Source organism: Python bivittatus, unplaced genomic scaffold, assembly GCF_059951505.1.
Source record: "Python bivittatus isolate LINGU-HERP-01145 unplaced genomic scaffold, Pbiv_v1 ctg000190_np1212, whole genome shotgun sequence".
NCBI classification, from domain to species: Eukaryota; Metazoa; Chordata; class Lepidosauria; order Squamata; family Pythonidae; genus Python; species Python bivittatus.
Genome location: NW_028277042.1, coordinates 2927588 through 2954544, shown reverse-complemented (window position 1 = coordinate 2954544; position 26957 = coordinate 2927588). Strand labels below are relative to the sequence as shown.

The 26957-nt window shown below is 39.4% G+C and overlaps 1 protein-coding gene across 5 annotated transcripts; it reads right to left on the bottom strand.

Annotated features, from left to right (window-relative positions):
• Positions 1–1173: 1173 nt before the first annotated feature.
• Positions 1174–26619, bottom strand: DNAAF1 (dynein axonemal assembly factor 1). 5 transcript variants are annotated; one of them, XM_088135900.1, is made up of 14 exons: positions 26237–26619; positions 24337–24439; positions 22101–22208; positions 21025–21151; positions 20592–20683; positions 18659–18880; positions 16899–17065; positions 15319–15440; positions 14688–14878; positions 14103–14345; positions 11922–12028; positions 11713–11781; positions 5293–5647; positions 1174–1807 (listed from the first exon to the last, which is right to left on the bottom strand). In XM_088135900.1, exons 2-14 carry the CDS (start codon positions 24422–24424, stop codon positions 1752–1754), a joined length of 1947 nt encoding a protein of 648 aa, XP_087992026.1. In that variant the 5' UTR covers positions 24425–24439; positions 26237–26619; the 3' UTR covers positions 1174–1751. The 5 variants fall into 5 exon arrangements, with proteins under 5 accessions (XP_087992026.1, XP_087992025.1, XP_087992024.1 ...); XM_088135899.1 differs by having other exon boundaries at positions 24298–24439; positions 26237–26618; XM_088135901.1 differs by lacking the exon at positions 22101–22208 and having other exon boundaries at positions 1175–1807; positions 24298–24439; positions 26237–26618.
• Between the last annotated feature and the right edge of the window lie 338 nt (positions 26620–26957).

Sequence of the window (26957 nt, the reverse complement as noted above, 5' to 3'; positions counted from 1 at the left end):
TGAAAGGGAATCCATGTTCGTTGCAGAGGCAGGAATATGGGGGTGGTTGCTCTGATTTCTTTTCTGCCAGCAAGCCTCTGCCCTTTGTTTTCATGCCATAATTTTCCTGATGGAAGAGAGAGTTTGGTTTCTGGAACACCCACTGCGTTACCCAAGAAGGTGACTTTCTCCCTTCCGCTTGACAATAATCAGGTGAGAAGATGACATAATGAAAATGATGTATTATATATTTATTTATTGCTCTATTTAGCAACTTTGACCTCTTTTTTTTGTTTTCCTAATGGGAGGTTTTGTACCATTGTAAAAAGGCATAAACTTTCCATGCTGTATCTGGAAAAAGATCTTACATGGTCTTTCTTGCTCAATTTTCCATCTTGCCTGCTTAATTATCAAAGTAGGAAAGGACATTTCTTACATGGGCCTGATCCTAATTGAGTTGTTCTATTATCTTAAAGTAGCATATATGTTCTGTTTTTACTAAATGTTTGGTCGCAGAATCAGCTTAGCAAATGACAACCAACCAATTCTTCACACCAACAAATGTGTTGGAATGAAAATTACTTTGGAGGTAGGGAAAATCCAGGAAATAAGAATTCTATTTGTTTCCCCCAAGGTGGCCTTTATTTTCCCCACAAATGTTTGAAATCAGAATTGTAGCTATTATATCTAGATAGTACTTTGCATTTAATTTCTAATATCTAGTTGATAGTAGTGCTAAGCAGTCTTCTAAACTTTTGAATATGCAAAGGTGCAAACAACTGTAAAATTATGGTTTAAAGGCAATGGGTGTCTGAGTGTCTGCTGAGCCCTGTTTCCATGTAATATGGCCAGCACAAGCCTCAACAGAGCCCACTCCCCATCTATAGGATGATGGCACTAGAGAATGAATGACATGCAGCGGATGTTATAGGCAATCAGGAAGCTCCAACATTAAGTAGGTGTACAGGTGAGTGTTGGACAGGCTGAGTAGAGTCCTAACATTCAGCTCTGCAAATTACAGAGGATAGAATTCAGGCAGGGAGGAAAACACTTGGTTTGCAAGGCTGTGCCTGATAGCTCTTAGCAGGCTGGAGCAAATCTCTGCTTCCTGTTTGTGAAAGTCTTTCGACTTGGACTTAGTGGGGTATCTGCAACTGAAGGGCCACAGTAATTCTCATACTACCCCTGAAAAATACAAGGCAAGGAAGGGTGCATATTCTAATCTTTGCACTGAATATGCCACACAACAAGCAAAGTAAGGAATGAACTGCAACACGGCTGAGAACAAAAACCTTTACTTAAGCTGAATTACATCTAGAAATAAATGCAAGGAGAAATATGCAATGGCAATTTAATAACTTGCTGCTGCCAGAAGGCACAGTGCAATGAAATTGAAGCACACTGGATTTTAGTGGAACAAAATAAAATGAAATGCTTGAGACTTACGTATACTTCTCTTTGGATCCAGCACTTTAGTTGCATTGTGCTAACATAACTACAAAAGTTAAAAACGAATTCATACTTTAAATGCTGCTGAGCCGCCACAGAGGCTTCCCAGTTACGTGTCATATGCCAGCTCCGGATGCCTTCAATCCCTGCCCGTCCACACCATCCCACAACCAGGTTTGCAATCAAGTGGCAGGAGGAGCTGCCTGCCACTTTCTTTGCCAGGATTGGCTCACGTGGATGTGGCCAAAAAGGAGAGCCTTGGGGAGACGGATTGGGCAGGTGAAACCATCAGGATGTGTCCTGCTCTATGTCTTCTTCGCTCCTTAGTCCAATGCGTGCTCAGCATCTTCACTTGCTTCTAATACTTGCTGCTCTGCATCTGTTAGGAGGCAAAACCATAGTTTTCTTGGCACTGGCAGGTGGAGCTATGCCTTTCCAAACACTTCTCAAAGGGGGAGAGCCTGTTCAGTTATTAGGCTAGAAGTAACTTCAGTATTTCTAGAAGTAACACCAAAGGGGAAGTTGAGATGATTCAGAATCTCATTAAACAAGCAACCCCATTTCTTGAATGGTCCCCCAGCAGAGAAGACAAAATACACAGGTCATTTGGTAAGCCAGAGTATGCACTCCCCTCTAGTTTCCCATCATCTTGGTTCTCATCTCAGCCAAACTTCAGAATCTCTAACTCCTAATCGGGTTTACTTCTTTATAGAGTGAGTTTATGCATTGCTCTAATCCTAATGTGGTTTCATTTTGTCTTAAGATGCTGTGTGAACCCAGCCACTGTGGTTTGCAAGCACTTGATATGGCTTAGTCTTGACTTATAGCTTCACTTTGTTGCATGCACTGGGGTTCATTCAACAAAACATGGTTAAGCACAATGGATGAGTCAAGTAATGCAGAGACTCTGGCGTTCACTGCTGATTTCTGAAAAACTTGGATAAAACCAATATATTATCCCATCCTGAAATGGGAACTGCTGGCAACATTCATTCCCTTGTCACCTTGCAGCTGAACTATTGCAACTCACTCTACATGAGGCTGCCTTTGAAGACTTGGAACTACAGCTGGTATAAAATGCAGCTGCCTGCCCGCTAAAGAGTGAGAATGATATAGCTATATTATATCTTTATTGCGGGAGCTACAGTGGTTACTAGTTTGTTTCCAGGTGCAAGGTCCTGGGTACCTTTCAGACTCTTTACTCCTTGTATTGGCCTAGATGATATGAACAAGCAGGATGTGAGTCTCCATTCTTGAGGCCTTCTCAGAATGGCCATTAAAATGCTGCTTTTCTGCACAGCTTTGGGGAATGAGTGTTGTTATTAATTCCAAGCCTCTAGAGTGTTACATGGTGACTTTTTATGAAAGGGTTGTGCTAACTTCTTACTTTTTTGGATATTAAAAAGCTGACCTATTCATTTGATACTTATTGGTTGTTATTTTGCTATGGATGTTTTTGTACTAGTTGTAAGCCACTTACAGTCTATGATTGAAGTGTCATATATATATATATATATATTTATAAATATATATATATATATATATATATATATTTAAATAAATTAAAAGGTATAAACGCTAGTTTATTCCATTTTCTATTCAAAAATGACCAGGACCTGGATTTTTACTTTTGAAGACTGTCTCTTTCTGCACTTATTTTGCTGGCTGATGTAGACTTTACAAATCCTATGTATTGTTATTGCACTGTTTTGCTTTGTGAGAAAATATTGTATGAGTCTTTCCAAATGTGAACTGGTTCTTAAACCAAAAACTCACACATAATGGATGTATATGGTCCCATGTAGACAAGCTTATACAATCAGGTCCTAAACACACTGACATAGTGGCTAGATTACACACTGCACTGAGTCATAATTGGTTGGTTTTAGTTTCCCTTACTTGTTCTTGTAAGCCCTTATTTGTGGCTTAGTGCTGCTTATTATCATTATTTGTGTCATACCTTTGTGTTCCCCAAACAGCTTACATAGTCATTGTGTCTTGTTCAGTAAATGATTTAAACCAAACTGGGTTTAGCCTGCCATATGAACTCAAGCAATGAAAGCATAATTGGAGCAATCAAGTTTTACTTCTAATGAAATATACAGGTGAAACTCGAAAAATTAGAATATCATGCAAATGTTCATTTATGTCAGTAAGGCAACTCAAAAGGTGAAACCAATATATGAGATAGACGCATTACATGCAAAGCGAGATATGTCAAGCCTTACTTTGGTATAATTGTGATGATTATGGCGTACAGCTTATGAAAACCCCAAATTCACAATCTCAGAAAATTAGAATATTATATGACATCAATAACACAAGGATTGGAAATAGAACAATATCGGACCTCTGCAAAGTATAAGCACGCATATGTACTCAGTACTTGGTTTGGGCCCCTTTTGCAGCAATGATTGCCACAATGTGGTGTGGCATGGATGCTATCAGCCTGTGGCACTGCTGAGGTGTTATGGAAGACCAGGATGCTTCAATAGCGGCCTTCAGCTCCGCTGCATTGTTCGGTCTCATGTCCCTCATCTTTCTCTTGGCAACGCCCCATAGATTCTCTGTGGGGTTCAGGTTAGGCGAGTTTGCTGGCCAATCAAGCACAGTAATCCCATGGTCACTGAACCAGGTTTTGGTACTTTTGGCAGTGTGGGCAGGTGCCAAGTCCTGCTGGAAAATGAAGTCAGCATCCCCATAAAGCTCGTCTGCGGAAGGAAGCATGAAGTGCTCCAAAATCTCCTGGTAGACGGCTGCATTGATCCTGGACTTAATGAAGCACAGTGGACCAACACCAGCAGATGACATGGCTTCCCAAATCAACACAGACTGTGAAAACTTCACACTGGACTTCAAGCATCGTGCATTGTGTGCCTCTCCATTCTTCCTCCAGACTCTGAGTCCTTGGTTCCCAAATGAGATGCAAAAGTTGCTCTCAGAAAAGAGGACTTTGGACCACTGGGCAACAGACCAGTTCTTTTTTTCTGTAGCCCAGGTAAGACGCTTCTGATGTTGTTTGTTGTTCAGGAGCAGCTTGACAAGAGGAATACGACATTTGAGGCCCGTGTCCAGGATCCGTCTGTGTGTGGTGGCTCTTGATGCACTAACTCCAGCCTCAGTCCACTCCTTGTGAAAGTCCCCAACACTTCTGAATGGCCTTTTCCTGACAATCCTCTCCAGGCTGCGGTCATCCCTGCTGCTTGTGCATCTTTTTCTACCACACTTTTCCCTTCCACATAACCTTCTATTGATGTGCTTTGATACAGCACTTTGGGAACATCCAACTTCTTTTGCAATTACCTTTTGGGGCTTTCCCTCCTTACGGAGGGTGTCAATGATGGTTTTCTGCACAACTGTCAGGTCAGCAGTCTTTCCCATGCTTGTGGTTCCTACTGAACCAGCCTGAGAGACCATTTAAAGGCTCAGGAACCCTTTGCAGGTGTTATAGATTCATTAGCTGATTAGAGTGGGACACTTTGAGCCTAGAATATTGAACCTTTTCACACTATTCTAATTTTCTGTGATTGTGAATTTGGGGTTTTCATAAGGTGTACGCCATAATCATCACAATTATACCAAAGTAAGGCTTGACATATCTCACTTTGCATGTAATGCGTCTATCTCATATATTGGTTTCACCTTTTGAGTTGCCTTACTGACATAAATGAACATTTGCACGATATTCTAATTTTTCGAGTTTCACCTGTAGTTATGTTTTAGGTGCACATATGCTAGAATTACAAGCTAGACCTATTTCAGTGAGCAATTCTGAGAAGAAGTAAAGTTACTAAGTGGATTTGTTCCAACATTACAATCAGATGTTTATGGACTCAGGTCTTTGTTTTGTATATGTAAATTTACCTAGGCAAGGTGATCCATCCTGACACTCTCCATTTTCTGTACCATCTGGAATTAGTCCATCTTCATGTTGTGATGGCTCTGAAGATTCTGGAGTGATGTCTTCAATTAAAGGTCCTAGAGGTTTTGCTTGATATTCTTTGATTTCCAAGGTTTCCTCTTGTGGTGCTAGAAGATTTTTGACAACCGGCCTAATAGTTTCTTTTGCACCAACTTCAGGTACCTTAGAATCCTTTGAAAATATGGAGTTTAAGACTTCTGATGTTACTAAATTGTCAGAAGTGATTGCATTTCCTTCAATGCAGCTTCTGTCATTGCTTGTTTCAGAGATCACTTCAATTTTTGGAGGACGTATTTGCTATAAAGATAAAACAAATAGCATAAAAATGGGTTTCTTTCTACCAAGAGAATCCTGATGCTCTAGACTCACATCATCACATCACCACCAACAGCTGGTCTTGTGATGTGGTAGTAATAACCTAAAACTGAATACACTTAAGACCGTGGAGATGATTGTGGACTTTAGGAAGAATCCTTCTCCTATTCCTCCCCTTACTATACTTAACAGTCTAGTATCAGTGGTAGAGTCCTTCAGGTTCCTGGGCTCTATACTTTCCCAAGACCTGAAATGGACGTATAACATTACAGCCATTATTTTTTTTTTTTAATAATGTTTTTTTTATTTTTACAACAAACACAAGACAAACATAAACAAACAAAAACATAAAAAGGCATAAAAAAGCATCTTCCATTTTATACCGTGTGTCAACCAGTTAAACTCGTTGGTGCCCCTTTCATAATCTTAAATTCTCATATCATCTATTCAAAATATACTTGTATACTTATCAATTAACAATTGTTAATCATTCATAGCTAATCTATAAAATCATATATTACAAAAAATTTTAACTTTCAATAGGATTAGTAATACATCTCCATCTATCTATTATATGTGTATATATATAATAATTAATATCAAATTTCTATTATAAAATTTCCTAATCTATTACATTACTATATTTTCTCATCTAATCATTAATAAAAACAAATCCCGTGTCATATAAAATTGCTTATCTTCTTACTCTAATTTCAAATCTCAATTTAACTCATCTCTGCACATTCCATAATTTTGAATAACTTCCTCCTGCATAAGTACTTTTTAATTTTTCCAATTCTTAAGAGTTACAATTCTAACCAATATCAGTTACAATATCAATTACAATTCTAACCAAGTTACAGTTCTAACCAGATTTCACTACATGTTATACAATTTTTAACTATATATCTCAAATTTATACTTTATTCCAGCGCTTGCATAATTTTGAGTTCACCCTTTTCATTCAATATCCCAAAATATCTGGCTGTTCATTCCTTTTTTCTATATTATTGGATAAGAGAAAGCAATAATAAGTGTCCTTTTGAACATTCTGTTTTTGGAAGCTTCTGTCAGTTCCATCATTGTTATATTCCCCTGATTTTCTCTTTAAACATCTGCAATAGTTTCTTTCAATATTGTTTTACTTCTTCTTTTTGTACATTCTCTTAGTACGATTTTCCATTATAATCTTGTATAATCTTTTTCTCACCCTCAGTGCCAAGAACAAATCTGTCTCTCTTCATTTATCAGTTGATTAACCCTTTTAATTCTCAGTTTATAGGCCTCACAATAATTCCGTTTAATGTTTCTGATTTCTTGTACTATTTCTTCCTTTTCCAATGATCCCGTTTTATGTTTAATTAAGTCCATTTTAGCTTTAATATCTTTTTTCTTTTTCTTTTTTTTTTTTTTGAGAATTTCTGCAGCTCTTCTTCCAATTTTTTATAGTCATCCTCAATAGTTTAAAGATCTTTTTCTGCATTGTGTTTCTCGTATAGTCTATTATCTTGATAAACCTTCATTGAGTCAAAGGATTCTTTATCTTTGTTCTTGCCAAAAATAAGAGAAAAAAGAAGCAAAAGGAGAGAAAAAAAAAAGAAGGAAAAATAAAAAGAAAAGGAAAAGAAGGAAAAGGCTAAGCCTCTTTAAAAAAAAATCCATCTGGGGGGGGGAATAGAGAGCAAAGCAGAGCTTCTAGCAGAAAAAAGAGCTACTGCCACTAATCAAGGCTCTTGTGACTGGCTCAAACTTTCCATCTTAATGTTTTCAAAGTCGCTTTCAACTCCACTTTCTTGTTTATAGTTACGGATGGCACCTGTATAAACATGCACATCCCACTATCTTTTTAGAAAGCACAGGGTCTTTGAGCGTGCGTCACAATGAAAAAAAAAGCACTAAGTCGCGCCTCTAAATGGCAGTGCAACTTTCTTTCATTTACTTTCTCTTAACTCCACTTTCCCCATTTCAAAGTCAAAAAGATATAAATTTCTTATAACAATAAAGAAATCTTAGTAAAAAAAAAGGCTTAAAATAAAGAGTTATTGAGTATTAAAAAGAGAAAGCCAATCCAGTTAAAAATATATTTTTTTAAAAGAAAAACATCTTGTCAATTCCACTAAAAAGGGAAAGTTGAAAAGAAAAATTTTCTCCCCCTTCTTTTTTTTAATAGGGTTCAATCTCGCCGCTTAATCCACTTTTCTTCACTTTTAAAAATCTCTTTAAGTTACTTAAGGTGTTCTCTAAGAATAGTTGAATAGTAAAAGTCCATCTCACCCAGTTGACACCCTTCTCTTCCATCTTCCTTTGGAGCTGTCCCGGCTTTCGCAGCCATTTTTGGCTGCCTCTCCTCCGCCGGCTTCAAGAGCTTCTCCCCGGATCGATCTGGGACTTGCGGCGTCCCTGAGATCCGCGGGACGCGCCCTTTGCGTTCGCCATCTCTACGGGACGGCTTAGGTCCATCGGGACCGTCCGGGAGAGGAGATATCGGCTGCCATCCTGGGAGCCCAGGATCGCCCGCCGTATCGCCGCGACGCCAGCTCCGCCCTCCAACATTACAGCCATTATTAAAAAGGCACAGCAAAGGATGTTTTTCCTGCGGCAACTTAGGAAGTTTAAATTATCCCAGGAGCTCTTGGTGCAGTTTTATAGGGGAATCATTGAGTCTGTTATCTGCTCCTCTATAACTGTCTGGTTTGGTTCTGCAACCAAACAGGACAGACTCAGACTCCAACGAATAGTTAAGTCTGCAGAAAGGATCATTGCAATCCATCTGCCTTCTGTAGAAGAACTATATACTGTGAGGGTCAAAAGGAGGGCAGAGAGGATATCTGCAGACTCTTCTCATCCTGGGTACAATCTGTTCCAACTTCTTCCTTCAGGACGGCGCCATAGAGCTCCTTATGTTAAAACATCCAGACATCAGAATAGTTTTTTCCCTCGTGCCATTGCTTTGCTGAATACCATGTGATCTTTTTTTTGCTCTTATCCAAACGCACCGTTGATTTTGCTGTTATCACCGAAGATAAATTCCTTGTGTATGTTTTATACTTGGCCATTAAAGTATTGGTATTGGTATTAAACCATTTTGTTTTCCAAAATAAATCAAGAATTTAACTCGCCTACAGAATGTTGAACATTCTGTCTCCTGTGGCTTGAACGGAAAAGGTTTGTCGATGCACTACATATGTGAATTAGTTCCCTATACAAAGATGTCAGTTTCTTGACCAGACCTGTTATTTTAAATGGCTATTATTACTCATGTTAATATGAGTGCTTATGGTTTGTAAATTACATTAATTCTATAACTTTTCCTTATAGCTCACCATGTGTCTTTCATCCATCTGGCAAAGTGGGCTTGTATGAAAGTGTATACTTCAGTACACTTGGTATTATATTTAGGTGCCAAAGGATTCCATTCTTTTAGCTCAGAAGGAGCACATTTGCAATTTCTATTTTGTATCAACTTAATTACTGTGCCTTACAACTGAGCCAACTCAGGGAGGCAGTGAAGGACAGGAAGGCCTGGTGCGATATGGTTCATGGTGTCACGAAGAGTTGGGCACAATTTAACGACTGAACAACAACAACTTGCCACCTTAGAATTACAGCTCTATTTGGGAAAGGCTGTGGCAGTATTGTTAATGATACCGATATTGAAGCCTATTCTGTGAAAGTGTTCTGTGTTCTCATCCAGACATGTAATTTCAAAATAGCTTTCTGAATATGCTTTTTAAGATGTTTTTCCACATTATTCTATATTTGGAAAACAGTGATTTTCTCTGTTTTTGCATTCTGAAGTTGGTACAATCAGAAAAAAATCACTGTTTTATTGGCATATTTGAATTAGCTTTGAATACATATAACACTGATTATATATATCTAATGTAATATGTGCATGTCATGATTTTCATTCAGCCAATGGATATGGTTTTAAGAAAAGGACTGGAGGAATCTGGAGTCTATTCTAAGCTGGATCTTGTATGTGCATGCAACTAAGCTTTCAGGTATTACCTGGAAAACACTATTATTTGGAATGATTGTATTTTCTGTATACAAGCAGCTTGTTATGGGCTGTTAGCTAAAATGGCATTTCTCAGGCTGTGAGTATCCAAATACATGTGTATGGCAAAACATAGGGATGGGTGAGAAAGACTGGAAAGTTTGTGTAGAATGCATGCAACTTTACTCTGGCCCATTGTGTCAAGAGGATCCTGGCCTAACCAAAAAAAAAAAGAAAATAATTCCCAGTTCTGTTAAAAACCCACCCAAGTTCACTATCTAAACTAGAGATGGGAAATACAGTGGGGCAAAAAAAGTATTTAGTCAGCCACCAATTGTGCAAGTTCTCCCACTTAAAAAGATGAGAGAGGCCTGTAATTTTCATCATAGGTATACCTCAACTATGAGAGACAAAATGGGGGAAAAAATCCAGAAAATCACATTGTCTGATTTTTAAAGAATTTATTTGCAAATCATGGTGGAAAATAAGTATTTGGTCAATATCAAAAGTTCATCTCAATACTTTGTTATATATCCTTTGTTGGCAATGACAGAGGTCAAACGTTTTCTGTAAGTCTTCACAAGGTTTTCACACACTGTTGCTGGTATTTTGGCCCATTCCTCCATGCAGATCTCCTCTAGAGCAGTGATGTTTTGGGGCTGTCGCTGGGCAACACGGACTTTCAACTCCCTCCAAAGGTTTTCCATGGGGTTGAGATCGGGAGACTGGCTAGCCCACTCCAGGACCTTGAAATGCTTCTTACGAAGCCACTCCTTCGTTGCCCAGGCGGTGTGTTTGGGATCATTGTCATGCTGAAAGACCCAGCCACGTTTCATCTTCAATGCCCTTGCTGACAGAAGGAGGTGTTCACTCAAAATCTCACGATACATGGCCCCATTCATTCTTTCCTTTACACGGATCAGTCATCCTGGTCCCTTTGCAGAAAAACAGCCCCAAAGCATGATGTTTCCACCCCCATGCTTCACAGTAGGTATGGTATCCTTTGGATGCAACTCAGCATTCTCTCTCCTCCAAACACGACAAGTTGAGTTTAGACCAAAACGTTCTACTTTGGTTTCATCTGACCATATGACATTCTCCCAATCCTCTTCTGGATCATCCAAATGCTCTCTAGCAAACTTCAGACGGGCCCAGAGATGTACTGGCTTAAGCAGGGGGACATGTCTGGCACTGCAGGATTTGAGTTCCCGGCGGCGTAGTGTGTTACTGATGGTAGCCTTTGTTACTTTGGTCCCAGCTCTCTGCAGGTCATTCACTAGGTCCCCCCGTGTGGTTCTGGGATTTTTGCTCACCGTTCTTGTGATCATTTTGACCCCACAGGGTGAGATCTTGCGTGGAGCCCCAGATCGAGGGAGATTATCAGTGGTCTTGTATGTCTTCCATTTTCTAATTATTGCTCCCACAGTTGATTTCTTCACACCAAGCTGCTTGCCTATTGCAGATTCAGTCTTCCCAGCCTGGTGCAGGTCTACAATTTTGTTTCTGGTGTCCTTCAACAGCTCTTTGGTCTTGGCCATAGTGGAGTTTGGAGTATGACTGTTTGAGGTTGTGGACAGGTGTCTTTTATACTGATAACAAGGTCAAACAGGTACCATTATTACAGGTAACAAATGGAGGACAGAGGAGCCTCTTAAAGAAGTAGTTACAGGTCTGTGAGAGCCAGACATCTTGCTTGTTTGTAGGTGACCAAATACTTATTTTCCACCATGATTTGCAAATAAATTCTTTAAAAATCAGACAATGTGATTTTCTGGATTTTCCCCCCCATTTTGTCTCTCATAGTTGAGGTATACCTATGATGAAAATTACAGGCCTCTCTCATCTTTTTAAGTGGGAGAACTTGCACAATTGGTGGCTAAATACTTTTTTGCCCCACTGTATAGTCTAGATCCTGTTCAACCACAACCGGTCACCACTGGCCATTCTAATTGAGATTGCTGGGGGCTGTAGCATCTTCCACAAACGTTGCATTCCTAGTACAAACAGAGAAAACATTTTTTAGAAATCCTAGAGGAAAAGAAATTACCTTTTTGATGAAGATGTCCTCCCTCAATGAATATTCACTGGTATCTACATCTTCCAAATCAGGAAGTTCCTGAAAAATATCTTGACATTTATTGAAGAAAATGGTTTTTAAAAATAATGTGGTAGGGAGGGGAGGGAAATGTCACACAGCCCATTTTTTCATCTTGGTCACTTCACCCCATCTTTTCCTATCCTGCAGTTAATACTTACATCAAGGAAAAGTTTTTCTGGCACATCCAACATAATGTGTTCAATATCTGCCAAGTTAGTGCATTCAGTACACAGTGGCCCTTCTGTAGAGATCCTATAGACTGTTTCTAAAGAAAGAGACAAAACTCTTTAGTGAATCTGGATTCAATTATTATCAGGGGAGAAGGCATCAGCCACATGCCTTAGCCCTCTCCCCCAAGGTTTAGTTTTCTGGAAACACACACTCAGATCCCGTTGCTGAAATCTGACAGCAAAATGTCACAATTCAGTTGTGCAAACTGAATTCAAAGTTAAATTGCACTTAAACTCTCAAACTCCCCAAAAGCAAAAAAAGGACTGAAGCTCAATATGTACTACTGCTAGTGACATTATTGTTAGTCTTGAAGATTTAAAAACAAATGTAGGATGCCCTAATGGCAAAAAGATCTGTTCTTGAACTTTATGGAGGATCTGCTGAATTACCACATCTTGGCCTCTTATCTGTCCAGGGCATACAATTCTTCTGTTCCACTGATTTGTCAGACCATGGGAACTTGGTGGAACAGTCATTCCTCTGCTTTGGGAACCTGCTTGGCACTCCAAACCAAAGCAATGCAGGAGTTCCAAAGCACTGCAATCGCTCTAGACCAGTGTTGTCCAAACGTTTCCACTTTAAGATGAGTGGACTTCAACTCCCAGAATTCCCCAGCCAGCCATGGGGGGGGGAATTCTGGGAGTTGAAGTCCACTCATCTTAAAGTGGCCAAGTTTGGACAACACTGCTCGAGACACACAAGGATGGACTTGTGGGGCAGTTGCTTCCACTGAAATGCGTGAGAACCCCTGGACTCCTAAGAGCCCTGTGAGCACAGAGGATTGTTGGACTGAATTAGAGATTGCCATCAAAGTGTTCTATGTGACAGTCATACCCAGTGCTTTGATGTACAAGCTTTTCTTTCTTCATTAGATAAAGGATACAGTTAATCATGGAAATAACATAGGTACAGTTGGATTTTGTAATCCTTAATGTTCATTTGTGATCCTTAGTGCAGAGGGCTTGGCTCATTTGGTGACCGTAAGTTAGTGTACCTATTTGCTATTGAGTTAAGTAACTTTTATCCGCACATTATTTTGATATGGGATCTGTCTTGATCTATTTTCTCCCTTCTCAAAAGTAGCTCTCCTGTAAAACTGAGGGCTGGAAAGGATAATATATGTTGCTCTCCTTTTCCTTCAGAGAACTCAGAATAGTTTATATATGGTTAGGTTGGCTGTATTTGTATGATATACTGCTCAGTGGACCCAATTTTCTGGATGCCCACCACAACCGTAAACTACATAGGCTAAAGAGAAGTAATCTAACTTGTGATTCAGTATGACAAACAAACAGGGATCCAGGCTCTGCTCCAGGCAGTTATAAAGGCAGGCCTATTTTTCTTCAGTAGAAGATCCTCCAACCTGTTCCACTTTAAACCCAATCTAGATCTACTTTTACAAATAACAGGAATGCGGAACTGTTCTTTGAGAATATAGAAAGTTTGCAAGAAAAGTTGAGAGTAACAGAAAGGTAGAGCAAAGTCTGATAAAAGTTGCTGGAGTGACAAAGTTTACTCTGGATAAGTAGGCACAGAACAACTGGGAGGATAGTTTCACAATGCTGTCCTCTAGTGGTGCCAAGGCAGGTTATACAGTGTGATCCCTTGTCCTAAGGCAACAGGAGGAATTAATCTACTCCTCAGAGTTTCTTTCTTTTATTCTCCTGAATTGCCTCTCAATAGGAATATTGAAGAAAGCCATCTGTTCCACATTTGTAAGTGAACTGACCTAGTTTGTACTTCCTGATTCACGCTACCTATTGGGCTATTTCAAATTTTATGCTTCCTGGCTTAACTTACAGCATATAAAACTCTGATAATTTAAAATGTTGATATTAATAGATTATGCACAAAATATAAATGATATGAAAATATGTGAATTTCCCTGCTTTTTAAAAAAGATGATGGAATAATGGCCATGAGTGAGTATATGTGACATTGCAACAGACTGGATTTAGATTGGCCGGTACTCCTATTCTTAGGTTTTTCAGGCAGGCGTGGAATTGGGAGTCTGTGTTTGCTGAGGGCAGGTAATGTCGTCCTCCCTTCAAGCAAACTCTGGATAGTCTTTAGCATCACAATTGCTTTCTTATTTGCAGATGCCTTACCTTCTTCAATAGGTGTAAAGCCTGAAGCCACCAGTTTTTGTGCTTCCTGTTGATATGGATTATTCTCTGATCTACCCAACTGATCACCCAAGATTGCGGCTGCAGCTATAGCTTCTTCTTGGGCATCCATAGTCTCTATCACAAATTTCTCAATCTTCTGCTTTGTCTCCAGTGATTCCAAAACACCTAACGTCTCCACTCCATTTTCTGCCACGGTGTCATTGCTTGAAGATGGTATTTTCTCTAGAATGATCCAATAACGGATTAAAAAGAAATATTTGCCTGCAAATGAAATTAATTCTTGCATTTGTTGAACAACACTGCTTAATAAAAAAATAGTAAACAGAAGGATCGTTTAAGGCTTCTTTAAACTAAGCAAAGAGGTGTATTAAATAAGAATTTGCTGCTCCAAATATGCAAACCAAGTCAATTAAAACTAGCAACAAATATATTTAAGTGAGAGTATTTCTATATCTTATGAGTTTTAGTGGTACTATTTTGGGCTAATTTGTAGAAGAGAAAATTGGGGCAGCAACCTGAATGTTATGAAATGTGGCCTAGATGCTTATATTCTAAATCACAAACCTGGTTCGTCAGCTGAGCCGCCACCCCTTTCTTCCATTTCCTCCTGCTTCTTCTTCTCTTTAGCTCTTTTTCGGACTGCGGTGAGAGCATCAATACTATCTTGTATCTTCTTCCTTTCTTTCGATTCCCACATTTCCTTTTCCTTTTTTTCAGCTTCACGCCCCCCTGAAGCCCAGGCTTCTGCGCAGGCTCTGATGGGAAGAAGGAAGGTTTCCATCAGGTTCCTAGAAGTGCGTTTCAGCCATTTCTATAGAAAGCTCCTACGTGGTGCAGAAGAGAGGCTGGGCTGCCACTGGAGTAACCGTCTTGCTTGGGTTGTAATAACCACCCCCAGGCTTCTGGGTGGGCCAACGCCACTGGTGCAGTGAGATCTGATGGTACACTACCTCTATGGAGGCAAAATATGTCTCCAGGTACACCAGAGTGGAGAGACTGCCTGGAGACTGTTTTGTATCAATTAGCCCTATCGGTTTAGCTCCAGGGGTTTGGTGCATTGAATTTTGCACACATTGAGTTTTCTAAAAATTCATTTGTTATCCAAATGCAAAATGTACATGTAGGTAGAACTGGAGTGATTATGAATCTTTTACCAGTTTGGCCAAGAAAAACTCTTCCCCCTTGCTTATTTTACCTCTCCTTTGGAAAAACTGGTCTGTCATCCAAATATGTCAGTTGTTTTAATCGGATAGTAAGTGTCCTCCTATAGTTAGCTATTTTCTTAATTACTTCATTTCCCATTAGGTTCAACACACGCTGCAAAAGAAAATAAGCAGTTTTAGGAAACCCTTTTGAACACATTCTGAGAAACTAACTTTCAGTTACTTATTTTTATGTATTTAATGCATTTCCTAGCCACATTATGCCTGCAGTCTTCACTCTCAATCCCTTATTGTATGGGATCTGTAATTCCCAATATCCATTTTAGGCCATTGTCCAGACTATTCTTCCTGGGGCAAGATTTGATTTCTCATTCTTTGAAAACCATCATTTATAGAGATGTTAAATCCAGCAACCGAAAATAAGACAGTATGTTAGCGTGGGAGATTTATTACATGTGAGCTTGTATTTAAAGCATTTGGGGAGCTAACAAATTACTATTTTAAACCAGCAAATGGATGTCACTGTCTTGAATGCTACTTAGCAAGATGAGCATGCTTGGGAAAGGAGGCTGTTACCTTGCAGAGGAGTGAGGTGGAGGGAAAATACATTGTCTCTGTCTTGAGCATTTTCTCACTTGAAACATTTTGTTGTAAAAACAAACTTCAAGTATAGGAACTTAATACTCTCCCTGACCCTCCTGTTACTACTGCTGTTCAGATATACCTTACCTGGACTTTTTTCCTCCTTAAACGTAATTAGGAATCTTGCTTATGGCCTGCACTAGGTCAGATGGGGGTATAACCTCCCTGAACACAGACAATGCCCATCTTTTAGTGTGAACTGGTAGAGAAGGGAGGGAATTACTGAATGAGATTTGTGTCAGTCTGGATTCCTTGATGATTGGGAATAATTTCCATCTTCCAACACAGTGTTTTTCAAACTTGGCAACTTTAAGATGTGTGGACTTCAACTCCCAAAATTCTGGGAGTTGAAGTCCACACATCTTAAAGTTACCAAGTTTGAAAGACACTGTTCTAACAGAACATTATTCATGTCCTTTTAAGTACCTCCACTGTCAAAAGGAAGTTCATCCTTTCACAGTGGTGTCTGCAGCAAGCCCCAACAACAACATACATGCAAAGATATGATGCCACAAAACCTTATATACTTACAGTACATCATGGTATTTGTGTTATAATGTCCCTTATTGCACCCCCCTCCCAGGGTGCCCTTTCAGCTCAGTTCTATCCTTGTATGCTCTATAAGCAGGGTACACTACTTGGCTAGCAGATGTTGGAGACAAAGAACACCTCTGTGTTGCTGTTAAGGAGCAATGCTTCAGTGTCTCCTGTAGGACTAAATATCAATATAGAAGAAAGGAATGTCACTGGAATAGGATGTGCTCCCTGCCAAGTGCAATTCAGAATGGCGGTCCTCAACTATATCAGAGTGTTCTGTATTCCCTTCTAACTTCAGTCTTGTCTAACCCTCTGAACTGCTGGCAATAGCAGAAGCCCTTCTCCTGTATAATAACAAGCTGGAACAGGCTCATCCAATTGCTGAATGTTGGTGACTCAGATGACATCACTCCAGGGCTATATATTTGCTTACCAAATCAGGCATGGTTTCCAGGATGTCTAAAATATGGGGATCATCTAGCTTATTGTGAGAGAGATCAAGTACACTAATACTTGGGCATTCCTGTAAGTGCTGTACGTCTTCCACCGTTTGTAACATATTGTGAGCAATTTGCAGAGTGTGAAGAACTTTCAGACAAGCTGTTGAAAAATAATAATAGTTAGATAAAAATGCCCCTAGATAAATATCCTTGGTAAATTGTCAGAAATGATAACCGTGGCTGGGCTTTAATTGCTCTTAGTAACATTGCCTTGCAATTCTTATGATACCTAGCAATCCTAAAGATTTTGTGCTTTCCAAATTAATTTACATTAGAGCAAGGATAACAAGCTTATCCTTGTTATCTGCAAGCAAACAACCAAGCTCAGAGAACACCAAGGACTCCACAGTATCTTTTTTTTTTTTAAAGCTCAAAGTAATGATTGTGGGACTTTGGCTCATTTACTTGACTCTAGCAACGTTCACTGTTAATAGGGCTACTGTAATTGGGCTGCAAAAATCTGGATGATCACCAGATGACAGCAAAGAGATACTTTGCACTTTGCACAGCCATAGGATCTTGCGTGAACCTAAGCAATTATGAGTTATTCAATCAATCATAATTAAGCATGATTTTCAAATCTCCCCAAATAGCACCTATTGTCTGCTTCTGATCTATACAAAAAGTGAATAATCTCCAGTTTATGTTGTTCAATCTCAAACCTGAAATTAGTTGTGTGTGTTACTTAAATGAAAAACAAAACCAAAGTTAATAAAACCTGTTGAGTATTGTAAAAACAAAATAAGAATCAGGTTAACTCCTTATTAGCTACGTAGAACAAATTAAGCACTGTTGGCAAATTTATTTGGGAGTAAATACTCATGCAAAAGATAAGCACGCATAAAATGTCCAAATGAAATATAGTCCCCAGTGTCCCAAATATTATACGATTGAAGTTCTATCCTCTTATCTGACGGAGGAAGTAGAAAATAGTGTGGAGATGTTATTTAAAATACCCAAAATAAACCTTAATACCGAGTAGGTCAGATGTTATTCGAATGCCTCTTTAGTGACCTCAAATCTTAACTCCTAACCAAAACCATACAGCCAGTTAATTCATTCAGCACTCTCAGTAAAATGAATATTTGTGAATATTTCATTTGGACATTTTATATAAGCTTATCTTTTGCAAATGTAGTTACTCCCAGATACATTTTTCTACACTGTTAATTAAGTACATGCATAATTTTATTTATTTATTTATTGGATTTCTCTCCCGCCCATCTCCCCTACAATACTGCCTATGCCTAGTGACAATAATGCAAGTAACACAACACCCTGAGCCTTAATCTAGTTAGTCTTTAGCTTAGTTTATTGAGTGAATATAGAAACTGGGGTTAGCAAGACATAGTTTATGGCTTAATATGCTATAGAAAGCCAGCCAATTGTGGTTATTTTCAAAAAGCAAAGTTAAATAAACCATTACTGTGATGTGGGACTCAGCTAATGAGTCTAAGTTTGAGAAAGGGGAATTTAGATTACATGCTGAGAAAACAGAACATTTGTTTCCAACCATTGTTTTCCTTGATATTAAGTGCTTGCCTTTACAAAGGGTATCAGAAACTATTATGGATGTTTTGCTCTGTATTTTAGCACGTAGGCCTCCCTATCTACATATGTCTGACAATCACAATGCAAAATGGTACAATATTCAAATAACAAGTCTTATTTCCCCAGGAGCAGAGATTCTTACAGAGATTTTCAATGGTCTTCACATAATTGTTGCTGAGGTTGAGAGAATCCAGTTTTTGCAAAGGTTCAAGGTTCTCAATTCTATGAATCAAATTGAGTTGCAGATAAAGGCAACGTAGGTCTGTCTGTGCAGTCAGATTCTCAATCTTTGTCAGGCCATTGCATTCCAGCCATAGGCACTTTAAGCCCGTATATTCTTCCAAGTTCTCCAAACGATCAAATCCTAAAGGAAAAAAAAATGCAGAGAAAATGTTAAAAGATGCTCTTTGTGAACAGAATGGATGAATGGCTCACATGTTAGGATGGGTGAGTTGCAATGCAGCCCTCATTTGATCAGAAACCCTTCAGCTTGTCCTGAAAAATTATTACCTCTCAAATGCCACCATGTTAGGCTTAGGAAAAGTCTTCATAACACAGCAGGTATTGGAGGAGATGCAGGGTTACTACAAGGCAATGCTGACAAGGAAATTTCCTTTCTTCCTCTCCCCTTCACTTCCAGGTATGATGTGTTGCTCTGGCTTAAAGATGTGGTTATCATTTTTGAGATCCATATTCCCTGTGGAATGTGTAGCTTTTAAGTACTCTTTAGTTAAAGATCTCACTTGTGTACCACTTTGCTGGCTGGGGACTCAACCTTGGCAACACTACTCTGCAGCAACTGATAGTTAAGGAATGCTGACTGTGACTGAAAGAGTCAGCCTTACCAGGTAGACCAGGCAGGAAACACGACCAGATGCGCTACTTCTACTTTATTGTAAGGCTACATTATCAGAATCTTAGAAGTCTGAAAGTACAAATCTCCTGCCATCTCCTTTACAACCCAAGAAACCAGGGAGGGTCCCTTCTGAGCCTTTCTCCTCCCATTACCCATTATGCAGCTGCAGGCTATTCCCCCTGTTATCTGACTGTTCCCTAGGCAGCATCTCTTCGCCCTACTCCTCAAGGTCTTTCTCACATACCTTTACAGAAAGTAGTATATGGCCTGCTCTTTTCCTCCATCTTTTTTCAACCTGTTGTGGTTATCAGGTTTGAATTATATTCTGCACCATATGGGAAGGCTAGATATACAGTGGTACCTCGGGTTACGAATTTAATCCGTTCCGTGACTCTGGTCGCAACCCGATTTGTTTGCAACCCGAAGCAAATTTTCCCATAAGGTTCAATGTAATTACCGTTAATCCGTTCCGGCGTCCGCGGACCACGCTTCAAGGGCAGAAAAACGGCCGCGGACCACGTGGCAGGGCGGAAAAACGGCCGCGGACCGCGTGGCAGGGCGGAAAAACAGCCGCGGACCACGTGGCACGGGCGGAAAAACGGCCGCGGACCACGTGGCACGGGTGGAAAATGGCCGCGGACCACGTGGCACGGCAGAAAATGGCCGCGGATCCGGTTCGTACCCGAAGGCGGAGTTCGCAAACCGAGGTAAATTTTTGCGGCCGGAGCTGGTCGCAACCCGAAAAGTTCGTAAGCAGAGGCGTTCGTAACCCGAGGTACCACTGTACTAGAATGATGCAAGAGGTGCAGCCTAATTTAGCACACTTTCAGATATTACCTTCTGAAACATTAAAATAATGCTATATTTTGCCCAAAAAGAAAGCCAGTTCGATATAATGGATGGTTAAGGCACCAGGCTAGAAATTTGGGAGATGATGAATTCTAGTCCCTAGAAGACAAAGCCAGCTGGGTGACCTTGGGCCAGTCCCTCTTTATCAGTCCTAGGAAGAAGTGGGCAATGGCAAACCACTTCTGAAAATGCTGCCAAGAAAACTGCAGGGTAGTGACCAGGAGTCAACACTGACTCAAAGGCGCACACAAACGCAAAATATTGTCCAGGATCCATGTGTATTATTTCAACATTTCTACTTGCTCACAGATTTTTTTCCCAATGGCCAATTATCTAAGTGCATTATAGTTTAAAACATTTGGCTTCTCACCTTTGTAATGGAGATAAAGGGTGTCATTCAAGCTTGGAGTCACATATAACTTGTGTTGTTTGCAGAGGTCCCTCAGCAGCTTTTTGGTCATTCTAAAATATTAACAAGAAGTGTGAATCCTAGGATTATTCAGAAGAGAGTATGACTTTATTACAGTCAGCAGTGGAAAGGAGTATTTAAAATTCACTACTTGACAATGGCCCAGCTTCAAACCCTAGTTTTAAATTTTGCTTGAAATTTGCATCAGAAACTACTTTAACTATGCCCAGGGCCAGCATAGACATAACACTTTACCATGATTCATTCTAACAAGGGAAATAATTGAGGGAGGAAATTTGTGATCCTGCTTTGGCCTCTCAATCATTCCTAATTGGTTATAGTAATCTTGCTTTTTCTGTTAAAAAAAAAAAAAAACCTATAAAAAATAACTTACCTCATGCCACATTGTTTTAATTCTGAATGTTCAGAGGATGAATCAGTTACTGACACACAATTACCATTTGTTTTCTGCATATTCTGTTGGCCTGTATCATTCCCAGAGTTGTCTCTTTTCAGTGGTGCTTGAACATTAAACATGACAATGTTTTTACAATGGAAATTAAAATTCAATCTAGAATCTAACGCATAAGCAAATGATTGTAAAACATATAGTATATAGGACAATGTAATTGGTATATCATCCTGAATTTCTTGGTGGAAAAGTAAAATGAACATATGATCATTTTTTAAAAGAATGTACATTGTGCTAGGCTGTCTCCTATTCTTGCTATATAAATGCAGTTTCTGTTTTTTGTAGGAGCCTGACATGTAGAAATTGAGTAGGAAAGAATCTGCATGCTTCCCACCTGTACATTCATGCCAATCAATCTGAGTTTTTGCATTATCATGGACTGTGATTGTGTACACACATCAAACTATGCCATGATGTGCCTCATTTCACAGTGTGTTGTGTGAACTAAGACAATTAATGGTTTATTCAACAAAACATGGTTAACAAATTATGGTCTAATATGTGTGATCCCAGCCTATATTTGTCAGGTCGTGGGAGCAAAAACGGACAGGCTACTATATCATGCTAGCCATTAGAAGCTAGCCATTATTAAAAACAAAATACTAGACTGAATGGAAACATCAGCTGACCCAGAAAAACAATTCTTATCCTCTTGTTAAATTTCAGTATAACAGACTGCTGTTGAAGACCAGGAGCACATTCAGCAAGAAGAGTATGGCTCTTTGTACTAGAACAGAAATGTTAAACACAGAAATGATTTCATCCTCTAATTTTCCTTATTTGCTATGTATTCATTTTCTCATTTAGCTTTGAACATCTTGGTAAGAATCTGGTGTTTTCTTGTTGCTAACTATAACACTTCCATGGCCACTCTTACAGAATACAGTGACAGAATCCATATCTTGATAGCACAGGTGCTGATGGCATCTTAAGACGGCAAGATTTAATTCAAAATGCAGAAACTTAACTACAGTGTTGCAATTTGTCCAGGTAATTACCTGGTTCTCCATTGCTATAGTCAGTATCATCAGCTTTTAGCTTTTGATGCTCATAGCTAATATCCCTTTCTATCCCTTGCTCTCCTTCAGGCAGCTGAGGCTGTTGTTCTAAAATTTAGAGAGACAGAGTCAGTACAGTACAGGTGCTGAATTATGCTAGCATCACAATAAGATAGGTGACCACCCCAGAAGAATGTTTTTGATGCGGCACCGTATCAGGTAGGTCAATTTCTGTAGGAATCAAAACTCATGCAGTAATGCAGGTCTGCATTAGCTGCCTATGAGGCTACTCTTGCTGGTGAGAGCATGGCTTGCAAAGAACTTTTAAAAAGTGAACCTGCAAACAAGAATGAAAAAGGACCCTGAAATGGCTGGAAAAGGGAACAAACTATACCCCACTTAGTTATATTTTGTTCACTTCTATTTATTTATACATGTTTCTATGACCGAGAAAGAAAGTAAGGGGAGTGGTTCATGGTAATGAATTTGTAAGATGAAATAAATGAAAATATGCACAATTCACATTGCAATACAGGGTGGGGATGGAGCGGTGCCATCTCTCACAGAAGCTATTCTGCATGTGCTTATGACACTTGCACTAATAGGTTTCACAACCATAATATACTGTATGTTCTGCCTGCACAAGGGAGGAAATCACCAATGGAATAGAATCAAGAATACAATTCTGCTGTTTGAATGTTAGAAAAATGCAGTTCCCTTAGAAACGCTATGAGGAATTATTTGGATCTTCAGTCAGGCCTATGCATTTATTAAACAAACAAAAATTACATGGAGAAGGCCTAAATATAAATATAATTCTTAGCTTCAGCTTGAAAAAGGAATAGCAAGGGAAGCTGATTTATGGTTAACTGTCAGCATCCAGTAAAAAATGTACTGTATGCATTTGTGATGATTCCCAAAACAATTTTGTAGGATAATTCTCTGTTGATAGAGGTGAATTAAAATAGGGAACTGAAAAGAACAAATGAGGGGGAAACAGGCAGTATCTGAATGGACTGATGCCTTTTGTTAATTTATAATATGGTCAACTGGTTAGATCTTAGAAATTTTATACAAATCTAACCATGGAAATTGAGCATGTGAATGTGTTCAGTAGACTGTAGTTCAAAATCCAGGATTCACAAGATACATGAACCCATACTATGTGTGATAGCATAAAATAAAGTGAGTATTTTGGATGAGCTGCAATACAGCCTTGAACCTTGGCAGCAGTCTTAAAAAAAGCTCTCAAAATGAATCAAGGTAACAACAAAAACAAAGGAAGAATTATAGCTGCAGACATTCATTCTTCTTCCCGGAATGCTTTCTACCTCAGTTCATACTAAAGGTCATAGCAGAATATTTTTACATCACCCATAGAACTGAGGTTGCTGTGTAGGTTAAAAATGCAACAAAGATTAAGGGGTTTTTGGGTGTGTGTGCTAAATGTGCTTCTAACAAATACATGTGGCTGCGAACAGGAAGATCAGAGCTTTCTTCCACGACTTCAAAACTGTAGGACAAAGCACATTTCTTCTAAAGCCTCCTTCTTTAAAATATAGCGTTTGTGCTTGTAAGTGTGTGGGGAGACAGAAAGAGAGAGGATGAATTGGTTCTAATGTCATAAATTTGGTTTACTTGATTTTAGCCTAATATGTGGTATAATTCCAGCCAATAGTGGTTTATTTAGCAAACCATGAGTTGCTGAAACAAACTACAGCTTACCATTGATATGCTACACAGCTTCATGGATTTCTTACAAAAACAAATAGTTTTGTTTTGAGGTTTTGGGGAATGGTCCTTAAATAACACACACCTCACTGCTTTAACATGTTTTGAATTCAGTGACCCTGGAGAAGCGTGCTTTGTAGCAGCAACTGGCACATTCCAATACTTGCTCAATGACTTAGTTCACATATCCTTCTAATTTGCTTAGCTGTGGCTTATCAACATTGACTGGTGTCACGCAGTAAGCCACAGACAAGCAAACTAAATTATAGCCTATCATGTGTCACCAAAGTTATTTTAGTACCTCTAATAGCACCTCAGGTGCTTTAGGAGCCAATTGTAGTAAAATAGGAAAAATTACAGAGCAAGACTTTGGACTGCAATCACTGCATTTTAGTTAATATACTTTGCCGATACGACTTCATGCTCAAAACTGGCATCTACATCTACCCTTTTTGGCACCGGCTACCTGCTTTAATTAAGCTGTCCCCACTGCTGGAAGTGCTACCTTCCTGCTCACAGCTTTTTATTTCTTGGTCATTTCCTTCTCTTGCAACAGCTTCTCCTAATCCAGATTCTTCACTGGTTGGGTGCATTTTCAGTTCTGTCACCTAGAATAGAAGACCAGACATCTATAATAGGTTTTATATCATTCTATCACATATTCAACTCCTCAGAGCATAGTTTTAAATTACTGTTCATTTCACCATATTTTCCTCTATGGATAGTGTAAGCCACCTTGAAAACTATTTTGCTTAACATCAGTAAATACTGTGAATAAAGATGTCTGTATTTAGGGTTCTGCTGGAATAAAGACTAGCACAAAACCTCTAATCCAGGATGATAACCTGAACCTCCAGGATTGCAAGCAGCCTTCAGAACATATCTGTGTGGTGTTACGGGGAAGATGTGTTGGAGTAATAGTGGAGAGACCAAGTTCTAGTCCACCTTAAGCCATGGAAACTACCTGACTTTGGGCCAATCACACTCCCTCAGACTATCTACCTCACAGGGTTGCTGTGAGGAAAAAAAAAAAAAATAGAAGGGAGTGCTATGCACACTCCCTTGTGCTCATGAATGAAAGGCAGTGTAATGGTATGTGGGAATGACCTTGGGAGACTGGGTCAGAAACGCTGCCTGGCAAAAGGTCAGATAAGAGACAGCATAGCCTGCAGCTGGATAGTGGGCAGGGCAAGAGGCTCAGAAGAGACCCTCCCTAATTTCTCAGGAGTAAAGGAGATGGCAGGACAATTGTACTTTCAGACGTGCAAGATTCTGTTAATGTAGCCTTACAATAAAAAAGAATTAGCCCATCTGGTCTTGTTTCCTGTCTGGTCTACCTGGTAGGGCTGACAGGCAGGATATAAATATATATTATTAATCACTTTATATTGTCTATGCACGTAGTTTTCTTGATAAAAGATGGGAGTTGCTCTCTATTGCTTTCTCCCATGCCACATGAAATGATGCTTTTGCCATTATCACTAAAGTGTTCATCCACTTCCAGTACTTCCTATATCACTGCTGCCCAATATAGGTGCCTGCCTGCAGCTGGGATGACCTTCACCTCTTGGGCAACCCTGCTGGGAGTATCCCTAACCCTCTTGGTGTACATTACCACTGTCCTTCACTCACCCCTCCCAGGAACATCCCTCTGCCACAATAAGGCAGCATAGCAGGAATTGAAATGGAAGGTAATAATAAAGCATATCTTACCATTACACTTACTCAGCTCAGCCTACCTTGCAGGGTTGTTTTGGTGGGGATAAATGAGACGAGCCCCCTCCTCCCCCCAGGAGCCATCTTCAGCTTTCAGGGAAAAGGCTGAGTATAAATACAGTAAGTAAACAAAGATTTATATACTACTTATTCTATCATGTGCTTCAGGCCAGTTTTCTCCGCTCCTTTCTCTCTCCCCCTCTCAGTATCTGGCACCCTGAATTGGGATATCAGTGCAATAATGAATAATGTAATAGTATTCTGCAGCAGTGTAAATATAAAATAAATATAAGTATAAATACATATTAATGTTAGACTGATTATTTTAAATATTATAAATATATATTAAATGATAATAGGGATAATGCAAAAATTAATTAGTAATAATATGCTGCATCAGTATAAATATAAATATGAAATAAATATAACTATTCTTATATATTTAAATAATTCATTTTATATTTACATTCATTATTAATCATATAATTAATAATGGTAATGATAAGTGATGATGATGATAATGGGAATATCAATAAATAATAATAATGCTATGTTGCAGCAGTATAAATGTAAAATAAAAGTTGTATATACTACTATTATTAATAATATATTATTCTACATGGTTAAATTAATTAAATTAATTATTTTATGAATAGTAATGATAATCATGCACCCCCCCGCCTCCTCACTCTCTCCTCCGGCGTGGCCGCCCCCTCAGCGGGCCATTCTTCCTCCCGCGGCGGCAACCGGAGATCAGCCCTTCGCCTCCGACGGCCGCTTCCCTGCCCGACTCCAACGGCTCCCGGCTAACGGCTTCCCCGTTACCATGGCGACGACGCACCACGCACAGGGCCCCGCGCACGCGCCCCCCGCCACTTGTCTCGCTAAGCCCCGCCTTCCGTCCCGATTGGCGGCGTCTCTTGCTTCCAGTCCCAAGCGCTCCAAAACCGAGGCTGGGCTACTAGAGATATGAAAGGTTAGACTAGTTTAGTTTCAAGGAGCCATATTTCGGGTTTAGACATCAGAAACACAGTCTGAGAACATCAGTGGAAAAGAGCAAAAGTTTGCGATTGTCGTGACGATCAAGGATGTTCTTCCCCCCAGTCGCCCTAATTAAACTACAAAAGAGAACCTTTCCTGTTGTCATAATGGAGGGACTCCTTCTTATAAAGCTTGTAAAATGTAGCTCTAACATCATTGTAACTCTTCCACTGAATCAGACATAAATCCTTCAGGAAGATATATATAATAGCGTTGCTATAATACGTTAGAGCCACTCGCCCAAATTAATTCGTGACCCAATATTCGATTTTTTAAAACTGTTCTATTTAAAAAGGAGTCGCCATAGAAGAAGTAGAAACACGGGATCTTTAGATTCGCGATTGCTTTTTACTACACCGCGTTCAGGAT